At 47.2% G+C, this 21,340-nt stretch overlaps 1 protein-coding gene across 1 annotated transcript in view; it reads right to left on the bottom strand.

The window, feature by feature from the left end:
- Nucleotides 1–21,340, bottom strand: part of LOC119176965 (MAM and LDL-receptor class A domain-containing protein 2) — a 217,568-nt gene that overhangs the window by 18,983 nt on the left and 177,245 nt on the right. The window contains exons 52-54 of the mRNA XM_075878325.1: nt 13,317–13,442; nt 4,704–4,862; nt 1,302–1,447 (exon numbers count right to left, since the gene is read on the bottom strand). Of these exons, the coding sequence (XP_075734440.1) occupies nt 1,302–1,447; nt 4,704–4,862; nt 13,317–13,442 (431 nt within the window). The remainder of the gene's footprint in view (nt 1–1,301; nt 1,448–4,703; nt 4,863–13,316; nt 13,443–21,340) is intronic.

Genomic DNA, 21,340 nt, shown 5'->3' with positions numbered 1-21,340 from the left:
TTGTATTGGTTTGGCTATTGCACCCGTCCTTAGTGATATTTTTATGGCCCACTTAGATCGATTAATTGATGAGAGGTTGTCGGGAACTAAGGTTTTAAAGATCGTCAGGTTTGTGGATGATTATTTGATTTTTTCAAGTGTGATGCCAAAGAGATTCAAAGTGTTGCTGTTTTGACACTTGGAGTACTTGAGACAGTTTGTCAGCCTCTGAAACTAACACATGAAGTGCCCTATGGTAATACGCTCAGGTTCCTAGATCTGTCGTTGCAATTTCAAGATGACCACCTTTGTTGGCTTTATGAGCCCAGGAGCAAAAAGCCATTGTTGCCTTTCTCTTCTGCCCATACTAAAGTAGTGAAGAGGTCTGTTGCACGAATGTGCCTTTTTAATTCGTTGAAGAAGTGCTGTTTTCACCTCATGAAGAAGAGCTTTGAGCAACAAGTTTTGTGACTGAAGGCAGCAGGCTACCCGCAACGAATGGTTATAAGCGTCGCTGAATCGCTACATAGGGACCTAAAGAAACAAAATAGGCAGCGTATTAACACTTCCCTGCAGCCGCGTGAAACGGCTGTTGTCCCCTATATCCATAGTGTGGCACACAATCTTAAAAAGATTTGTAATAAGATGGGCGTTCGAGTGTTTATGTCTGCCCCTGAAAAACAGTCCAGAATATGTTACCAAACTTGTCCTGTTTCTAAAGAAAAGAAAGGTTGCCAAATTAAGCATCGCAATAAATATGTTGAGTGTGCGCAGTCTGTTGTTTACAGAGTGCCCTTTTAATGTGGTCTTGTTTATGTCGGAACAACTGAAAGATGCATTAATGAAAGGCTCAAAAAGCACCACAAAAAAGTGCAGAAGGGTACCGATGGTGACTTGGCGTTCCACTGTAAGGAGTGCGGTTGTGTGCCTTACTTCGATAACACGTGCGTGCTGTATCGGGACAGAGATTTGTTAGCCCGTTTGATAGTAGAAGTGGCTGAAATGACACGCGATGATTTTGATTATGTTAGTGCACCCTCTATCTCGCTCACGCGGAAAGGACTATGTTTTTTGGATGGGGTGATAGAAAATAACGGATAGTAATGTACGGGACTGGCACGTATGCTTTTTGTTGTCTACCATTTTTTTATTCTTTCTCTCTTTTCACCCCCTTTATACACTCTGACGTTTGCAATAAACGTTTAGTTGAAGTTAAGCGCTTCTGTTGTGTGTTCTTTGAAATAGTGGCTGCGCATCCTAGCAAGATGGACTGTCTGAAACGTTATAAAACCCAGAGAACATGGTGTTTATGTTGTACTTACCCGGAGAAACTCCATAGATGGCGAACCTTTCATGAAATACCAGAACCTGAGGTGGCACTTGTTTTCACTTGCTGGGAAGTGGGGTGTCCGGGCAACTGCCACCGAACCCAGTGGCAGCTCGGTGCTGTTGGCGAGCAGGAAATAGGCTGTGAAGAAAGAACGGGATGAACAACAACGAACAAATATGACAACGTGGTTGATCCGGAAAGCCCATTGCTCACTTGAAACGTTCTCATCTTGGTAAAGCGGTAATTAAAATTACCTATGAAAATTTATCCTTTGTATCACAGGTGTCACGTTAGTGGCAGTTTTTTTTTTCTCCACTGAAATTTAGCTAAGGTACTACTGACCCCTAACTGCCACAAACGTGGAAGTCCAAGCTTTCACCTACACTTCATTGGTGTAACCATTGCTACTCCACTTGAGTGTTCTTTTCATTATAAAATTGAACATCACGTACGGTCAGTGAAGACAATGAGTAACTGACTTTACATGCTCCACTTTGCTTATTACTAGTAATATCTCGATCATAAATACCTCTCTCTATTTTTTTCGTGGAGCCTGCTTAGCAATCCTAGTATGTATTATTTTGATATCATTGATAATGAACAACTTTGTTTGCAGTTTAGGTTTGCATACACGTTTGAGACATTCAGGACTCAGAAGTCTAGCTTTCTGGGCATTCTGAAAAGTGTGCTGCAGTTTGCTGGGTCATGAAGTTTTTTTATTAATTTCCTGCAAAATAAATTTTAGGCATCTCAAAGCCTTAAAAGGTTTTTTTAAATATGGGGGCAAAAGGTCAAAGCTGAGCAAATTCATGACATTCTCTTTCAATATGAATATCCAAGTCAAAGCAAAGATGAAAACTGGGAAGGCTCAGATTGTGTAGAAGATTGACGAAGACTGAGATTGTGCAAAAAAATTGTAGAAGACTCAGATTCTCTATTTCTCCAGAGAGATGGGCCATGCCTAGATGGCGAAATCTCAAAAGAGAATGAGGATGAAGATGTTTAACTTACATCTAGTCTGATGAACAAACAAAATAATGGCGCTGGGTGAAAAAGCTTCTCGACAAAATAGAAAAATCAGAAAACAAGTCAGAACAACAATACAAAAGAAATCAACTGCTTCCAAACGTTTCATGCCTCATGGAAAATTTCAAAGTTTTCAGTCGTCATAGAAAATGTACAAATATTTTTGTAAGCTTTTCTTTGGATATTACTTTGAACAAAACTGCCTGGAAATATCTTTTTCTGAAGCCTTCATGGCGCAGTCTGTAATTGAAAAACAAACCGCCAAGATTTAGGCACTGCTACAATTACATCCCAAACAACGATACCTTCAGCACCATTTCTACGAACGTTTAGGAGGTGGCTCCTTTTGCTCGCAGTTTGTCCTCTGTCGGCGGGTGGCGTATACATCCGCGCTGCCTGCAGATTACCACGGTCGCGCTCAAGGTTACCTCTCCAGTGATTCCAACACTAGATGGCGCGCCTCTACTTAAGGCGCTAGAGTTGCTGTATATGCTCCGTACGGGAGCAAAGTTGCGCATGGGTCCGCCATTAGGTTCAACGGCTGTGCAGTGAAGCCATTCGTCGCGCGCGCAGAAGAAAAATACGGCGCGATGTTCCGGCGTGGGCGGCGTACGTGCCGCAGACTTATACGCACGCGCTGAGCAAGATTGCAGTGTTGCAGTGAGGCGGTATACTACTACAGGTTGCGAAAAAAAATAGAAGCCTGCGTGCTTACATTTCCGAAGCCCTCTACTACGGCGTCTCTCATGCTGATATGGTAGTTCTGGGACGTTAAACTCAACATTTATTTAAATGAGGTGAAAACTACTGAGAAGGTAACTGATTTTGAAATAATGCCGCTGCGCGGTTTTCACACCAAACATACGATGCATAATGTTTCTACAATAACAATTTTGTGATTGCCCGGTTCATTTTCACCCCGATAGATTCCGCCACCTATCCAGTCTAACGGGGGCTAACACGTTTGCAGTTTCGAAGTTCTGACCATATTAGTTTTAATAATTCAGCTGAAACAATGTAATCGCTATCGGTGCTCCCACTTCTGCTTCTTTTGACTGGATGTTCGAAATCTCCACACTGTAAATATCGCGAGTTCCAGGGAAAGAAGGTGGATTTGCGAGATAGCGCCACAAACGTAAAGCCTATCTGGCGGGTAGTTTACTTTACGTAAAGGTTTACCTTCTCTAAAGAGCCGCACATGTGCAGATTCTATCCGGTAACACAGTAACGTAAAGAAGTATACGTAAGAGCTAAAAGCCCCTAATGGCGGTCACCATGAGGCTGATATCGGCGCGGGCAGAGAACGCGTGGGCGCCGCGTCATCGTGCACGTAAAGTTGGCTTCACCACGTGAATAAAACGTTTGGCATCAATTTGCACTTCGTGACAGTGGTCACCGAATAGCCGCGTGAGCGGCGGAAGGAAAAGGTATGCGTAACTCTGCTACCTAAAGGTAGCATATACAGTAACTCTACAAGGCACCGGTTTTCGAAGCGGTAGTGGTTAGAAGAGGAAGAAAGCACCTAATTTCTACAGACGGTACGGAGCACGCCGCAGCACCTCAAGTGGACTTGAAAGAAAGGGAAGTGAAGAGAAAACTGTGTCGTTTTAAGTGTCTCTGAGCAGGTCACCTCAACAATACTACACGGAGTATGGGTAGTGGTGGACAGACAGGAATGTGAAAGAAAGAGGAAATGGCGTAAGGGGTGTTTGGTCTGGCGGCTCTCAAAGACGCGCAGCCTCAAAAAAAAAAGCCGCTGGCACGCCGGCAGGGCCAGGGTAATCACTTCGTAGGCACAGCAGCAGGTGACAAGTTCCTACAATGAGTGTTACACACAGGTACCAATATCCTCCACAGCCCTTTCACCTGCCTTTTCTCAACCCCGTTGAAGTTCGCCTGAGAGCTCCACGTCTGTCATGTATAAACGTTAGGCATTTGACTCACGGCAGTGGCCAGTATGGCATAAAGGGGCTTGTGGTTGACGTGCCGATCAACGTGACGAACACTGTGCAGTGCCGGCGGCGTAACATGATCAACTACGCGGCCTTCGATGTACACATCATGCGCTGGCTCGTTAAAAAGCCTTCCTGAAGAAATTATCGCGTGAAGAAACGTACCATGCACGTCCGAGAAAACTCCTCTAATATCTTTCACTTCACAGATATGACGGTAATTTTTTGTATTTTCTTCATCTACTGAATTTAGATCAGATCTACCTAATGTAACCTGAAATATGAGGATATGTACTGAGGTGTATCTAGAAGAAGGAAATCCCTTGCATCAAACTGTGAATGTTATTTGTCAGAGAGATTGTGTGATTTGCCACGTCAATATAAAGAAATGTTGAGTATCACATGGATTTGCTTACTTCCAGGTGTTCCACGATGTGAGCTAGGGGGACCTGTGTCCTCAGAATGGGATTCATTAGCTCGCTTCCACGATGGTTGGCCGCCAATGATGTCGACTGTCCAGTTGCATGCCGCTGTCCAGTCTTCTTCGTAGAAATTGCAGTCACCAAAACCATAGACTGTGAAAATGCCATGGAGATGATTAACGCCAGCTAGGTGCAAAGTGTAGTACTTACCATTACATGCCGTAAATGATATATATATATATATATATATATATATATATATATATATATATATATATATATATATATATATATATATATTCAACAACCATCGATTCAACAACCATCGGGCACATGTACGATCTCTGCCAGGCCTTCCACTTTCAAAACACTGCACATTAAAAGACCACAGCTTTGATCACATCAGGGTTACACTACTAGAAAACTACTTTCGAACAATCAGAAAACGGGAACAACGGGAATCTTATTTTATCTACAAATTTAACACGATAAAATACGGAATAAATGAACACCCAGGCACTCTGTCTGCGTTACGACAACTAAAAGACGCAAACGCTTCTCTCTAATCAGTCCGGTTTCATTACGACAATAATATTACCCGCTAACAATGCTTTTGGCCTATGCATCTGACAACATAGAAATGATTTGCCTCATCAAGCACAGCCGGAACGCACAGATAAGTGGTCCCGGATGTCGTATTGTCCCCCCCCCCCCTTCTCTTTTTTTTCTTACTCTTCTTTAAGTTGAAACGCACATTCTGTTCCTTCACTGACAAGGAGCTGACAACTAGGTGGTTTCGTTAACTTTTTCGTGCATGCGCGCATGTCTTCCCAGTGAGCCGCAACTGTGTGGTGACTGTCTCGGATGTCGTACAGTCTCCCCCCTCCCCCCCCCATGGTTTTTTTTTTCTTCTTTAATTTTTAACGCACATTCTGTCCCTTCACTGACAAGGAGCCAATGCATATAATGAATATCGATGGCGGTGCCTCATTCACCGGCTTTTTCGCTCCTCCCGACGCCACCAGCATGCACTTAAAGCGCTTAAGCCCTCCCCATTAACTTGTCATACACTTCAAAGAGGAACGAGCCGCCAGCGGACTACACGGAAAGGTGAAATACAAAAACGGCGGCTCCCTGCCCACTTGGGGAAGTGTGGGTGCGGGGGAGGTATTGTTGACAATGATGACATTCCTCATCTACCTCTGCCCTACTCTGTTGAAATGCTGCCCCTTTCTAATTACGCCGTGTCGGTCTTGCTTCTTCTCCTAGATTTTCTATATTTTATTTAATGTTTGTCCTCCGGTTTCGCTGTTTCTTTTCTCTCTCTCTCTCAATTGACCCCTCCCCTTCTGTCTCGACAGGATATTGCTGCGACAGGTTCGCCACATTCAAGTAGCCCGCCACAATCATCGTCACCAGCACCAGCAAGACCCGGCTCGGCTGGCATGCGCCACGCGTTCGGACGTTCAACAACGAGGAAGAGGAAGTTAGTCAGATCTGTGCCACTCGGCTACTCGAACTTGACGACCATAGTTTTTAGAATCGTGGGCACAAGTTCGCCCTAATAAAGACGCTTGTTTTTTTAACCTGTCGGCGTCAGCATCGCTACATTTCTGGTGGAGGTGCTGGGTTATGAATCGAAGCCCCACGAGCTCAAGACAGCGTAGCCCCGACGACCAGCGTATCAACCCCGTGGAAGTGACTCCTGTACACCAGAGGGCAAGTCGCCGTCTTCGAGGTGACTCACCTGAGTTCGGTCCTCTTCACTTCATACCAAGGGGAATTCGAACGATGGATGCCACCACTATGACTAGCCAGGTAACACCGGCACAAGTGTTCATTAGCCAACCGCACCAGCCGCCAGTTTTCCACGGCGACTCGTACGAGGATGTTGAAGATTGGTTGGACCTGTTCGAGAGAGTAGCGAGCTTGAATGGATGGGACGAAAGAGAGAAGCTCTGTCGCGTATACTTCGCCCTGGAAGACTTCGCGAAGACATGGTTTGAGAACCATGAAACCTCGTTGTCTACCTGGGAGGTATTTCGACGACAAGCGGTGGCTACGTTCGCGAACATAGACAGGAAAGAAAAGGCGGAGGCAGCTCTTCAATCGAGAAACCAGCTAACAAACGAGAGTGCTGCTATGTACATTGAGGACATGGTCCGCCTGTTCAAGCGTGCGGATTACAACATGGCTGAGGATAAGAAGGTGCGCCATCTGATGCGCGGAGTGAAGCAAGAGCTGTTCGCCGTTCTCGTCCGCAACCCTCCGAGCACGGTTGCTGAGTTTTACTCGGAAGCGACGGCCATCGAAAGAACACTGGAACAGCGGGCTCGGCAGTACAACCGGAATCTTAACTGCGCATCTGCACAGGTATTTCCCGGAGGCGTGCGAAACGACGTTGAAGCCCTGCGAGAGCTAATTAGATCAGTTATCAGAAAAGAACTGAGCAGACTGCATATGCCCCAGATTTCAACTGCACTATCTGTTACGGACGTTGTTCGTGACGAACTGAGGCAGGTGATACGAGAGCCAGAGCGTCCGAACATACTCTGAGGTTGTCAGACAACCCACGGTACACAGCAATGCAGCAGTTGCGATGGCAACGACTCCTCTCCCACCTGCGGCACGCAGCGCACCTCGTCCACGGGAACCGACAGCTACCTATCTGCCCCCAGGAGCACGTAGCACACATCACTATGTGGAGCGTAGGCCCAGGAAAAGTGACGTCTGGCGTGATCACGAGCGCAGGCCTCTGTGTTTTCATTGTGGGGAAGCGGGTCATCTGTACAGATTCTGTCCTTACCGACAGGCTGGATTAAGAGGCTTCCCGTCATATGCACCGTGCCCCCGAAACGGCGAACGACCAGCCGAGATTGAGGAGTACTTGTCGACGCGCCAGAACTCGCCAACTCTACGCCAACACCGGTCACGGTCACCATCGCCTATGCGCTACCGGTCATCCAGCCCACGTACACCTTCAAGGCTGCCTGGTCATCGCTCTCCAAGTCCACACCCGGAAAACTGAAGCAAGCGACCTGTGGAGGTGAGGCCGCTGATAACGTCAGTTACAAAGATCCTCCAATTTGGTTTGAGGGTGATGACGGTGTATTTCCGGTAGATGGGTGCAGCAACGAAAACGTTACTTCAGATTTGCGGTTGAGAATGGAAGGATGGGAGCTGAATGCCTTAGTCGACACCGGTGCTTATTATTCAGTGATAAGTCACAAGATGGTGAAAAAGCTAAACAAAGTTGTGACACAGTGGAGTGGATCGCAGATACGCACGGCAGGCGGTCACATTATTACGCCCCTTGGCAGATGCACTGCAAGACTTGAAATACGGGGCTTTATTTACGTGGCCGATTTCATTGTGCTGCCAGAATGTTCAAAAGAACTCATTATAGGAATGGATTTTTTGCGAGCTAATGGAGCCGTAATTAACCTGCGTAGGTCCAGCGTGTCGTTTTCGACTGAACGAGCTATACCTGTGGAGGAATCTGAGGAACGACGCCTAACTGCTCTACGCGTTGTTCATGATGACGTAACTGTGCCGCCACGCTGCAGTATAATGGTGCTCGTAGAAAATGATGCATTGTACAACCGCGAAGGCATAGCGGATACAAATGTAGGACTGTTTTTGAACAAAGGTGTCGGCGTAGCTAGGGGTCTTGTTCACTTGACGAATGGCCGTGCAGATGTCCTACTCACAAATTTCTCCAATGAGCTTCAACACATCGCTCAAGGCACGGCTATCGCCTATTTACACGACTTCTGTATGGCGACCGAACTATGCAGCTTAACGACATCAACCACTCGACCAGTGGCCTGCAACATCGACACATCCGTGACCGTCAATCAGAGCCTTCCGGACAGTCAGAAGAAACAGATTTACGCCTTGGTAAAAGAATTCTCTGATTGCTTTTCAAGTACCTCGAAGGTCCAGCGCACGTCAATCACGAAACACAGAATTATAACGCAAGACGACACGAGGCCTATATGCCAGCATCCATATCGGGTGTCACAGAAAGAACGGGAAATTATCAAGAAGCAAGTGGAGGAGATGCTTTCTGATGATGTCATCCAGCCTTCGAATAGTCCATGGGCGTCTCCCGTAGTGCTCGTTAAGAAGAAAGACAACACACTTAGATTCTGCGTCGACTACAGAAAACTGAACAGTGTAACTAAACGAGATGTCTACCCCTTGCCACGTATCGACGATACACTAGATCGGTTGCGATCCGCAAAGTTTTTCTCCTCCTTAGATCTGAAAAGCGGATATTGGCAAATAGAGGTCGACGAGCGGGACCGTGAAAAAACGGCATTCGTAACACCAGATGGCCTCTACGAATTCAAAGCGCTTCCATTCGGCCTCTGTTCCGCACCAGCGACGTTCCAGCGAATGATGGACACTGTCCTCGCCGGATTGAAATGGCAGTCATATTTTGGATGACGTGGTGGTATTCTCTGCAACGTTCGACAAACATCTAGAGCGACTACGCACAGTATTGGAAGCCATCCGGTCAGCGAAATTGACGATCAAACCCGAAAAATGCCACTTCGGCTTCGAAGAGCTGCGATTCCTTGGACATGTCATTAGTTCCGAGGGTGTTCGTCCCGATCCCGAAAAGACAGCCGCTGTTCAGAGGTTCCCTACACCCAGAGACAAAAAGTCAGTGCGTCGATTTTTGGGTTTATGTGCCTATTATAGACGATTTGTGGAAAACTTCTCAAAGATTGCGGAACCTCTTACAAAAATGACAAAAGACGACATGCCCTTCACGTGGGAAAGCGAACACAACAGAAAGCTTTTGACGAATTAAGGAAACGACTACAGGGTTCACCAATACTTGCCCATTTTGATGAGACAGCCGACACAGAAGTCCATACCGATGCCAGCAATGTCGGCCTCGGCGCCATCCTTGTCCAGTGGCAAAATGGTCAAGAGAAAGTGTTAGCCTATGCCAGCCGCAAACTATCAAAAGCTGAGGCGAACTACTCTGCAACTGAAAAAGAGTGCCTCGCAGTCATCTGGGCCATAAACAAGTTTCGACCCTACCTTTATGGTAGACCGTTCAGAGCTGTCAGTGACCACCATGCTCTATGCTGGCTGGCAAATCTCAAGGACCCGTCAGGTCAACTAGCAAGATGGAGCCTTAGGCTGCAGGAGTATGATATTACGGTCGTGTACAAATCGGGAAGGAAACACAGCGATGCCGACTGCCTGTCACGCTCTCCCGTCGATCCAAGTGTACCTGAAGAGGACGACTTCCCGTTTCTAGGCGTTGTCGACACATCCAAAATCGCTCAACTACAACGAGATGACCCGGATTTGCTGGCACTTATACAACACCTGCAGGGTCTCGACGTTCAAGTCCCTCGCATATTCTCCAGAGGGCTCTCCGCGTTCTGCCTTCGAGGAAGTGTCCTTTACAGGAGGAACTTCGAACCTAATGGTGAAACGTTTTTACTAGTGGTGCCCACAGCCATGCGAGAGGAAATTCTGCACGCATGCCACGACGAGCCAACATCTGGACACATGGGTGTGAGCCGAACATTCGCCAGGATTCGCCTGAAATACTATTGGCCTAAGTTGCTCGCATCAGTGCAGCGCTACGTGAAAACTTGTCGTCAATGTCAACGGCGCAAAACTCCACCCGTAAAACCAGCCGGCCTTCTCCAGCCAATAGACCCTCCAGATGCCCCATTCCAACAAGTCGGCATGGACTTCCTAGGACCTTTGCCGACATCGCGTGCAGGCAAGAAATGGATAGTCGTAGCCACAGACTATCTCACCCGTTATGCTGAAACTGACTCTCTATACAGTGCGACAGCTGCCGAAGTCGCCAAGTTCTTTGTGAACAACATAGTGCTCAGACATGGTGCGCCAATCGTCGTTATTACGGATCGGGGCACCGCATTTACTGCAGACCTAATGCAATGCCTGATGCGCATGACAAATACCGATCACAGAAGAACAACGGCGTATCACCCTCAGTCAAATGGCTTAACCGAACGCCTCAACAGAACTCTGACCGACATGCTATCAATGTATGTTGATGTTGAACATAAACAGTGGGACGAAATATTACCCTACGTAACATTCGCATATAATACAGCCGTTCAAGAAACAACCCACGTTGCCCCTTTCGAACTAGTATTCGGCCGAAGAGTGACCACCCCGCTGGATGCCATGTTACCACTACAGGACGAAAGCAGCTATCCACCTGACTTAGATGACTTCTTGCAAAGAGCCGAAGAAGCACGGCAAATGGCAAGATACCGAATACGCCACCAACAGCACGTCGATTCTAGTCGCTACAACAAGCGACGCAGTGACACACTTTATCATCCCGGTGACAAAGTGTGGATATGGATACCAGTGCGCCGCCGCGGACTCTCTGAAAAGCTTCTTTGCCGATACTTCGGCCCTTATGAAGTACTCAACCGTATCAGCAACGTCACTTATGAAGTTAGGTCCGCTGGACACGTGGGTTCAAGACGCCGCAATCCCACGGAAGTGGTCCACGTAGTCCGCATGAAGCCCTATCATGACAGATCGTCGAAAAACGAGTGAGAGTGCGCGTGTATCTTTTCACTGTCTTAAGCATCGGGACGATGCGTCTGAGGAGGGGGGCAATGCTGCGACAGGTTCGCCACATTCAAGTAGCCCGCCACAATCATCGTCACCAGCACCAGCAAGACCCGGCTCGGCTGGCATGCGCCACGCGTTCGGACGTTCAACAACGAGGAAGAGGAAGTTAGTCAGATCTGTGCCACTCGGCTACTCGAACTTGACGACCATAGTTTTTAGAATCGTGGGCACAAGTTCGCCCTAATAAAGACGCTTGTTTTTTTAACCTGTCGGTGTCAGCATCGCTACAATATAAAAAGGCACGGAACATGTGTAAATAGTATTATGCCTTGAAAAAGACAGGGTTCCTGTCGAAACGTCCGCACAATAAACAGTTGTAATGTGAAAGCGCATCTACTTTCATATATATATATATATATATATATATATATATATATATATATATATATATATATATATATATATAAAACTTTAAGGGAAGGCACGACAGGTCCGGGTATTTTCTATATTGAATGAACTTGCAGATAGCACATAAGAAAAGGATCGTATTTACTAACGTTTCGGCCGTGCCACGGCCGAAACGTTAGTAAATACGATCCTTTTCTTATGTGCTATCTGCAAGTTATTTCAATATATATATATATATATATATATATATATATATATATATATATATATATATCAAGGAAGACAAGTATACTTAAGGCCTCGTCTTTCTGGGTTTTGACACAATATAGTGAGTTCTAACAACAATAATGCCAATGCAAGTATAGGGGAAGTTATTATACCAACTTGGTGTGTAAATTGGAAAATAAAAGGGGGGTGAAAAGATAACTTGCCATAGGCAGTAACAGAACCTGCAATCTTCGAATAACGCGTTTGAAGCTCTACAACTGAGCTACTACAGCAGCTACCCCCCCCCCCCCGTCACTCCGGTTCCTGCTCATGGCAAGTTCTCTTTTCACCCACTTTTCTGTCTTCCCATTTACAACACAATTTGGTCTAATAACTTCCGGTATACTTTCTATGGCATTATTGTCAGTTAGAATTCATTAGGTTGTGTCAAAACACGGAAAACAAGCCCTTCAGTATACTTCTTTCCCTTATTCATTGACGAGGGTCTCGTACTGGCACCCTTTAGGTCTTATACAAGGGACTATTTGTCAGCTGTCAGCTCCTAATAGGTTCAGGTGCTACGTGATGCCAAACAGGCTCATAAAGAGTGTGCCACACTCGCCGCCATGGCTACTGGTGGTGCTGACAGATGCTCCAACGTTTAAATTCATATATATACCCAATAAAGTGGCAAATGCATTTGCCCCATTGCGCTGTCTCGGCAGGGCCGCAACGATGGTGGTGGCTTTACGATGAATGCGTTTTGCTATCAGCCACAAGGACGATAACCACTGTGACTGCTTATCACTGTCATGAGCCAGTACGAGGGAAGCGTGTCGTTCGTACGTGGAACGTTAGAGAGCACTCGAATTATCGTGTGCACTGACGCGCGAGCGGGTTTCGTCACGTGGTATTTTTTTTTCGTATTTCGCGGGCATTTGTAAGTAGCAGAAAACCACTAATACTTAACAGATATAAGGTTCAAAACTATCTATTCGATTGTATTGCAAACCAGTCCACAACTTTCTCATTGAAATATTTTATCTATCTTCATCCTTTGAAAACAAAAACTTGTTAATGAAACAGATCTAATTGAACAATATTTGAGAACACAAAACATAGTCTGACTAACTCTAGGCAACAGTGAGCAATGTGCATTTGGTCACGTCGTAATAGCGTGTGCCGGCATAATTGTAAACGCCGGCTAAAACTACCTGGGACACACCCTGTATATATATATATATATATATATATATATATATATATATATATATATATATATGTGTGTGTGTGTGTGTGTGTGTGTGTGTGTGGAGAGAGAGAAAGAACGAATGGTACACATGTGCGTCTTTCAGTGTCTGCGCTACGTGATTGACGAATTGACAGCTTGATACTGACCGCAGTCTTGCTCATCGCTGCCGTCTGAGCAATCTCTCTTCCCGTCACAGCGCTCGAACTGGAAAACACACTGAGCTAGATGAGCGCACATCCATTCACTTTCCGCACAGCTGCTGGCATGGTGGTCTGTGCAAAAATAGAACGATAAGTATAGGGAGTCGTATCATTTAAGCCAATTTGGCATAAAGAGCATCAAAAAATAATTGCTTTGATCGAAAGAAAAAAACTGCTAGGTCAACGTAGAACAATACAAAACAAGTACTGAGTAGAAATGCTGTCTATGGCCGTTGTGAACTATTTGCGCTTCTTTTTTCTTTCTACCTCAATCGATTGCATACAAGGCCATGGTGCACATTAAACTGCATTCTAAATAGTTAAGTTTGACTTAAACAACGTTTCTCGGGTATTGACTGCATTTACAACCTTACCTACATTTTAAAGCGCAATGCCTGCACCATAGGAATCATGTACCTTTTGATCTGTGTATTGCGCAATAGTCGACCGCGTCCTTAGCAGAGAAGAATTGGTGCTTTATTTGTCTAATTTAGTTTCCTTCGCTCATAGCCTCTGCACACTTGCGTGAACGGACCATAGTTCAAAGTGCTCAGGAATGAACCTAATGGAGGTAACTGATCGTTATGCAAAATAAATTACTGAGATAATCAACACCATTTGAAAATTAACACTAGTAAAACTAAAGCAATCTTGTTCTGAACGCGGAACAAGACTGTTAAACTATCTTATTAAGCGCATGCCATAGAATAACAACGTGAATCACCCAACTAGTAAGTTCTTCAGAAGAATTAGTGTAATTCATGATGTCTCATTCGAATGCCCCAGAAGCATCAATATGCCTCTGTAGAATACTCTTTTCGTACCAATAATTATTTATGGCATGCTAGTTTGTGATACCACTACAAAAAAAAACATTACCAAGCTCACACTATTACAAAAACTTGTGGTTCAATTATTATCCCAGGTGTCACACCTTTCATGCACCAGTGACCTCTTTATTAAACTTAACATTAGCCCTGTAAACTGCATCTTTATCTCTGATGTATTTCGCCAGTATAAATCGGATGTAATAAAGAAACAGTAGTTTACAAGCCATAGCAGTTTTACAGGCCACTTTAATAAAGTGCATATACGCATACCAGAAAAATGGTAATTTAAGGAATTTCACAATAATAATGATAATAACGTGCTTCGGTTCCAACTACCAACATTGCTAAATATAACTTTCAAGGGACAGCTTTTTGGCATTACACAAATTTTCGTTGACTACGAAGGCTATTTGTCTCAATATCCTTATCATAAACTTGCCTTCAACACATCGTCGTCAATTTGTTTCATTTTCTTGTTTTTCAAAGGAATTTTTTATGTAACTTAATATTGCTGTGTAAGAGTTCTCGCATGCAGATGAGCCATGTGCAACGCATTATGGCTGCATTAATTTTATTGCAATAGCAGTTATACGGGCAGTCTCGGCTTGTTTTTGCCGTCATCATTACCGTTACCGTCACCATCAAGTCAATAACAGCAATAAATTCTGCATTGTCGACTTTTTCAGCGCGTTGCTCAAATAAAAACAACCCATAAATATGACAGTTGCAACGCTGATATAGTTGTAGATTGGCCAGGCTACCCTCAAGCTTAATAATCAGTTTTTTTTTCTTCTGGTCTCTCGCAACATTATTTTTGCACATAATCAATAAGTGAAATAAATGAAACTATGAACCATCTCCCCGAAGGAAACCGTGGTAGGATGCGAAGCAGCGATGGTGCGCACGGCCATGACCCAGTCTAAGCGGGCATCGACGCGGGTGCTGGAAGAATGGTTTGAGGCGAAACTCAGGGTAGCATTTACTCGAGAAGACATTTGTTTTGAACACAAAGGCATGGGAGGAGGGACGCGTTGAAGATGCTTGCGCTTGGCTTCCCCGACTCGCGTCTCGTCGGTGTTACCCGCGCGCCGTCTCTATTCTCGAACGCGATCGGCGTTGTTGATTCGCACCTCGTCGGTGTCGTTGGTGTTTTACTGCTGACGCTTGCGTTCGGCTTCCCTGGTTCACGCCGCATCGATGCTCCAAGAGCGACGTTGCCATTCGCGAGCGCGATCGGCTTCGCAAACGCGCAACGCAGGCGACGGCCGGGAAAGGTACGCGCACACTAGCGGGAAGCATGCCCGGTCACGGTAGCGTCCTGCCCGTCGACGTGATCACGCGGCAAGCAGCCGCACGCTCTCCATAGTACCGGCGCCGCGGGACCACGGCCGGGCTAGACGGCGGTGCGTGAGCATGCACAGCGCGCCTACCCGAGGCTTCTTCTCGCCGACAGATGGAAAGAGGTGGCGCGAGTGAGGAGTTGCTGGCGACGTGAGAATTGAGCTCGAGCGTTGCGAGCGGTTTAGAGCGTGAAGCGAGTCCGATGACACGCGGCGAGCAGAGGAAAGGTTGAGAGGGAGGACGTCACGCGCGCACTCTGCGAGGGAAGGCGTGGCCTACTCGGCACCGCCCTGCTGCTTCGCATCTGAAAAAAAAATTGTGTATGCCACCTGAGCTACATGGGCTAGAATATGAAAATGTGATGAACGTGCCCGACAGCGCGTAACGCGTTAGGAGGAAACCGCCAGGTGGCACTGGCACACGTTTGCACGTCACCCTAGCCGGCGATGCGCTGCGCAGAGACGAAAATCAACCACGCCCACAGGCAATGTGAAACATTTAAAAATATTTTGTTGCTCGTGCATGGTTTCAAATGGCGACCGAGAAAATATTGTAACGCGGACTGAAAGAGGGAAAAAGAAGAGGTAGGATGCTCTCGGGCGATGGTGATTCGGCAGTGACGGTGGAGCGCTGGCATTAAGAGTGTAAATAAACCCATCACATCCGTAACAGCTTTGGTGGAGGTGCTGGGTAATTCGCCGTCCTGGATCCCGCAGCAGAAGGTCTTTGAAAAAGCAGACGCTTAGCTGGCCTACCCCCGGACAACATCAGCATGAACGACGACACAGCAATCGTGTTGACGGACTACGCTGCTGCATCCGCCAGTGCCACCGACATGGTACAAGGTGTGGCCGTCGACCTCGACATTCAGACTACTGGGCGCCTGAACCAGGGATATTCTCAGGTAAAACTAACGAAGACGTGGATGCTTGGCCAAAACACTACGGCAGAGTGAGCCGCTACTACGACTGGGGCGTGCCGGCGAAGCTCGTGAATGTAGTATTCTTCCTTGCCGGGACCACTTTGCTTTGGTTTGAGAACCATGAACATGTCTTGACCACTTGGGATATATTTGTTCAGGAACTGAAGGCCTGCTTTGGGAACACGAGTTCTATGAAAAAGAAAGCTGAGTAAACGCTGTCACGTAGGGCTCAGTTGCCAGGCGCAACGTTCACAACCTACATTGAAGAGGTATTGAAGCTTTGCCGGATTGTCAACGCAAATATGTCCGACGAAGACAAGGTCGCTCATTTGTTAAAAGGCATCGCCAAGGACGTGTACAATTTTCTCATAATGAAAGAGAACTTGAACACTCCTATTTGCAGGCAGCAGTGTCACGCATTCGAGGCGTTGAAGACCCGGAGAATTTTACTCAAGTTCGGGCGCTTGGACAATGTTCCCACTGTCGCAAGTATGGACGTCGCCGCCTGCGAAGACATTCCCTTACTCGTACGTCGAGTAGTTCGAGAAGAGCTCGTACGGCTTCAAGCAGGTGATGCTCACCGCCAATGCTCGTTCGCCGCGTGCCCCGAACCACCTCCCTACTGGATGCGAGAGCACCACGTCGAAAACAGACAGCGCACAGAAACAACAGATTTCACCCCACTGCTTCCGTTTTCCCCGACGGTCACGGCCACCACCGGATGTCATCATCTCGGCGTGCCGCTGCAGACCTCCGACCATCCTCAACCAGGCCTCTACCAGAATATTACTATATGCGTCATCACGAAATGTTCCTGCAGAGCACACGACCTGTCTCTGCGTACTTCTGCCACCTCTGCTCCTGCTAATGTAAGCCGACAAGTCCCTGTTTGCTAAAAGTGCGGTCTCCCAGGACATATTTCACACTTCTGTCCCAGCTGTTCACCTGTGCCACCACGTTTTTCGACGTGCCCGGCTCGTACGCACGAAACGCCCGTGCCGCCACGGTTTTCGACGTACCCGCCTCGTATGTGCGAAACCTAGACCGCTCACCCCGCCGACCACCATCCCCGACAGCAATAGCCTAACGAATTTCGCAGCGAGTCCCCCGCCTCCGAGCGAAGCCTAACGCCACCTCCGACACGTTCCCGCCGGTCGCCGCCTCCGCGTCGTCGGTCGCCTTCCCCGCATCAGCTGGGAAACTAGCTGGTGGGGCCAATGGAGGTACGGTCGCGGGACGGTCAGTTTCGCCAATTCTTCCTTCTGCTGTGATGTTGATGAACAAAGTGCGTGTGTGTATAGACAGTGTAGGCACTCTTGCTCTTGTAGACACTGGTGCTGCTATTTCAGTTACGAGTCTTCGCTTCAAGCATCGTTTCTTGGGCCACAAAGTAATGTTCGCGTGGGATCGTAAAGAAACTTTTCGTGGAGTTGGAGGCGAAGCGTTTGCCCTGTTCGTATTTGCTCAGTCGTACTCATGATTGGTGGACAAAATTACCGAGTTGAATTCACTGTACTGACTCGCGCAACTCATGACGTCATTTTGGGATAGACCTCTTTCATGAATGCGGTGCTACGCTTAACTGTGGAACTGGAAAGATTCTTCTACAAAGTACGTTGCCCACTACCACAGTTGACAATTTCCCAACTATCCTCATTGATGCGCTTTTGTTGTCTGAAGATGTGACGATCCCTGGTCGGGCAGCAATGCTAGTTCCTGTATGCTCTTCTCGCGTCCGCTCAGAACCCTGCACTGGGCTTGTTAAGCCCGATCATACAAACGCCATCAAGAAGAATGTGCTGGTCCCATGGTCTGCCCTAACAGCCATCTACGGACATGATTGTTTGTGGGCGCTCAACTCAGCATCAGCACCTGTTGTCCTACCAGCCGGATTTAAACTGGGAACGTTTGAGGAGCAGGCCACAGTTGACGTCAAAATGGTCTCAGAGTCTCCAGCCATCAATCAGACTGCGCCCAACTACTAAGCCGAGATGAAACACATGATCAATAAGTCGTTGCCTTCTTCAGAGCAGGATGTCCTCGAGGAGGTGCTTACACGCTACGCGGGAGTCTGGTTTCGCTCAAGACAAGCGTTGTTCCATGTGTACCGAATCCCGTATGCACCACCGCATCAACACGGGAGATGCTACACCGATACGCCAGAAACCCTATCGCGTATCCCCGTCAGAGAGGAAAGTGATCGCCGATCAGGTCAACGACATGCTGCAGAAAGGCGTTATTCAAGGGTCAAGCAGTACCTGGGCAGCTCCTGTTATATTTGTAAAAAAGAAAGACAACTCTTGGCAATTTTGTGTCGACTACCACCGTCTCAACGCCGTCACAAAGAAAGACATGTATCCGCTACCACGCATCGATGACGCTGTTGATTGCCTGCACTCGGCCGCATACTTTTCGTCCGTCGACCTAAGGTCTGGATACTGGCAGATACCAATGCATCCGTCTGACAGAGAGATGACTGCTTTTATCACGCCTGATGGATTATTTGAGTTTAACGTCATGCCGTTTGGCTTATGTAATGCCCCAGCCACTTTCGAACGATTCATGGACTCTATCCTTCGCAGTCTCAAATGGGAGATATGTATTTGTTATCTCGATGTAATTATTTTTGGCAAGACATTCCACGAGCACAACCATCGGCTTAGCGTTGTTCTAGATTGCGTCAAACAAGCTGATCTCGTTTTAAACGCAAAGAAGTGTCGTTTTGGTGAGCTTCAAACCCTTGTGCTCGGATATCTAGTCGACAGGGACGGTATACGGCCATACCCGCAAAAGATCAATGATGGCCGAGATTTCAAGCAACTAACCTCTGTGAAGGATCTCCGAAGCTTTGTGGGCCTGTGTTCTTATTTTCGCCGGTTCATCAAAGACTTCACCCAGCTTGCTCATCCTCTGACAGAGTTGCTCCACAAAAACGCCCCATTCTGATGGACCATTGAGTTTGAGGCTGCTTTCGAGCAGCTGAAGTATTAGCTTACTTCCGGGCTTTCTTGCGCCATTTCGACCCGGAGGCACTCACGGCATTACATACAGATGCTAGTGGTATCGGTGTTGGTGCCGTGCTAGTTCAGTATCACGATAGCCGACAGCATGCCGTGGCGTATGCAAGTCGTACTTTGACTAAGGCGGAGACGAATTCTGCTGTCACAGAACTGGAATGCCTTGCAGTTGTTTTCACCGTCCAAAAGTTCAGACCTTATTTGTACGGCCGGCAATTCAAGATCGTCACAGATCATCATTCGCTTTGTTGCCTGTCGGACTACGTGACCCAGTTGGTCGGTTAGCTTGCTGGGCCTTACGGCTTCAAGAATATAATTATTCTGTAACCTACAAGAGCGGTCGATGTCACACAGATGCCGACTGCTTATCTCGTCTTCCATCTGCGACTGTGGATGCTGATGATGATGATTTCGATAACTACCTGGCTGCAATCTCCTCCAACTTCCCGAATTCAGACACCTTCTGTCACGAGCAACAGCGTAACCCTTCGCTGAAACCAATTATCGATGTGGCTCGTAGCTCCAAACGCGCCACGCCATTCATCACTCATGACGCCCTACTATATCACAAGAATTACTCCAGCCACGGTTGCACACTACTACTTGTCGTGCCAGAATGCCTGCGTCTTGCGGTATTCCAAGCCATGCACGATGACATCACGTCTGGGCACCTTGGATTTGCCCGAACACTGTACCGTATGCAACGACGTTTTTACTGGCCTCGACTCTGGAAGACTACCATACACTACGTCGCAAGTTGTGATGTCTGCCGACGCCACAAACAACCTACCACATCATTGGCCGGCCATCTGCAACCGGTTAAGCCACCAACATCACCATTCGAAAAAGTCGGCATAGATTTACTGGGCCCTTTCCCCAAGTCTACCACCGGCCACCATGAATTATTGTGTGCGTAGATTACCTGACACGGTATACTGAAACGATGGTGGTTGCTTCAGCCACATCATCTCATGTGTCATCGTTTCTTCTGCGCCCGATTATACTCTGTCACGGGGCCCCTCGTGTGGTGATAAGTGATCGCGGCCGGCAGTTTACTGCTGACGTTGTCGAAGAGTTGCTACGGCTTTGTGGGTGCCAGTATCGGCATTCCACGCCATATTACCCTCAGACCAACGGCCTCACTGAGCACACCAATCGTACCATCATCAACATGCTTTCAATGTTCGTCGCGGCGGATCACAAGAACTGGGATGCCGTATTACCTTTTGTTACATACGCCTTTAATACTGCGAAACACGAGGTCTCTGGTTATACGCCTTTTTTCTCCTCTATGCTCGTCATCCTCAAAGTTTCCTTGACACCATATTTCCTTTTTTGACGAACGAAAACGCCAGTGTCGCGCAGACTTTGTGTCCCGCCGAAGAACTCGTCGACTTGCTCGGCTCCGCACTCTCTCCGCCCACGCCCGCGCGAGAGACTGTTACGACGCAAAGCACCCGCCTGTGACTTTCGCTACGGGTGATGTCGTGTGGCTGTGGACGCCCGTACGAAAGAAGGGGCTTTGCGAGAAGCTTCTTTCCAAGTACTCAGGACCATTCGTCATTACTCAGTGCTTCAGTGACGTCACTTACGTTGTAGCGAAAGTGACAGCTCAGAACCGGCATTCGCGTAAGACGTAAATGGTTCACATTTCCCGATTGAAGCCCTACAACAACCGATCGCTTCAACTCAATCGGTGAGCTTCGTCTTGCCTGGAAGAAAATGTAACGCGGACTGAAAGAGCGAAAAAGAAAAAGAGGTAGGACGCTCTCGAGCGATGCTGATTTGGCAGTGACGGTTGAGCGCTGGCATTTTCATTGTAAATAAACCCATCACATTCGTAACAATATGTTAGTTAGC

Source organism: Rhipicephalus microplus, chromosome X (assembly GCF_043290135.1).
Source record: "Rhipicephalus microplus isolate Deutch F79 chromosome X, USDA_Rmic, whole genome shotgun sequence".
NCBI classification, from domain to species: domain Eukaryota; kingdom Metazoa; phylum Arthropoda; class Arachnida; order Ixodida; family Ixodidae; genus Rhipicephalus; species Rhipicephalus microplus.
The sequence above is the reverse complement of the archived record's forward strand: the minus strand, read 5'-3'. Positions and strand labels throughout refer to the sequence as shown.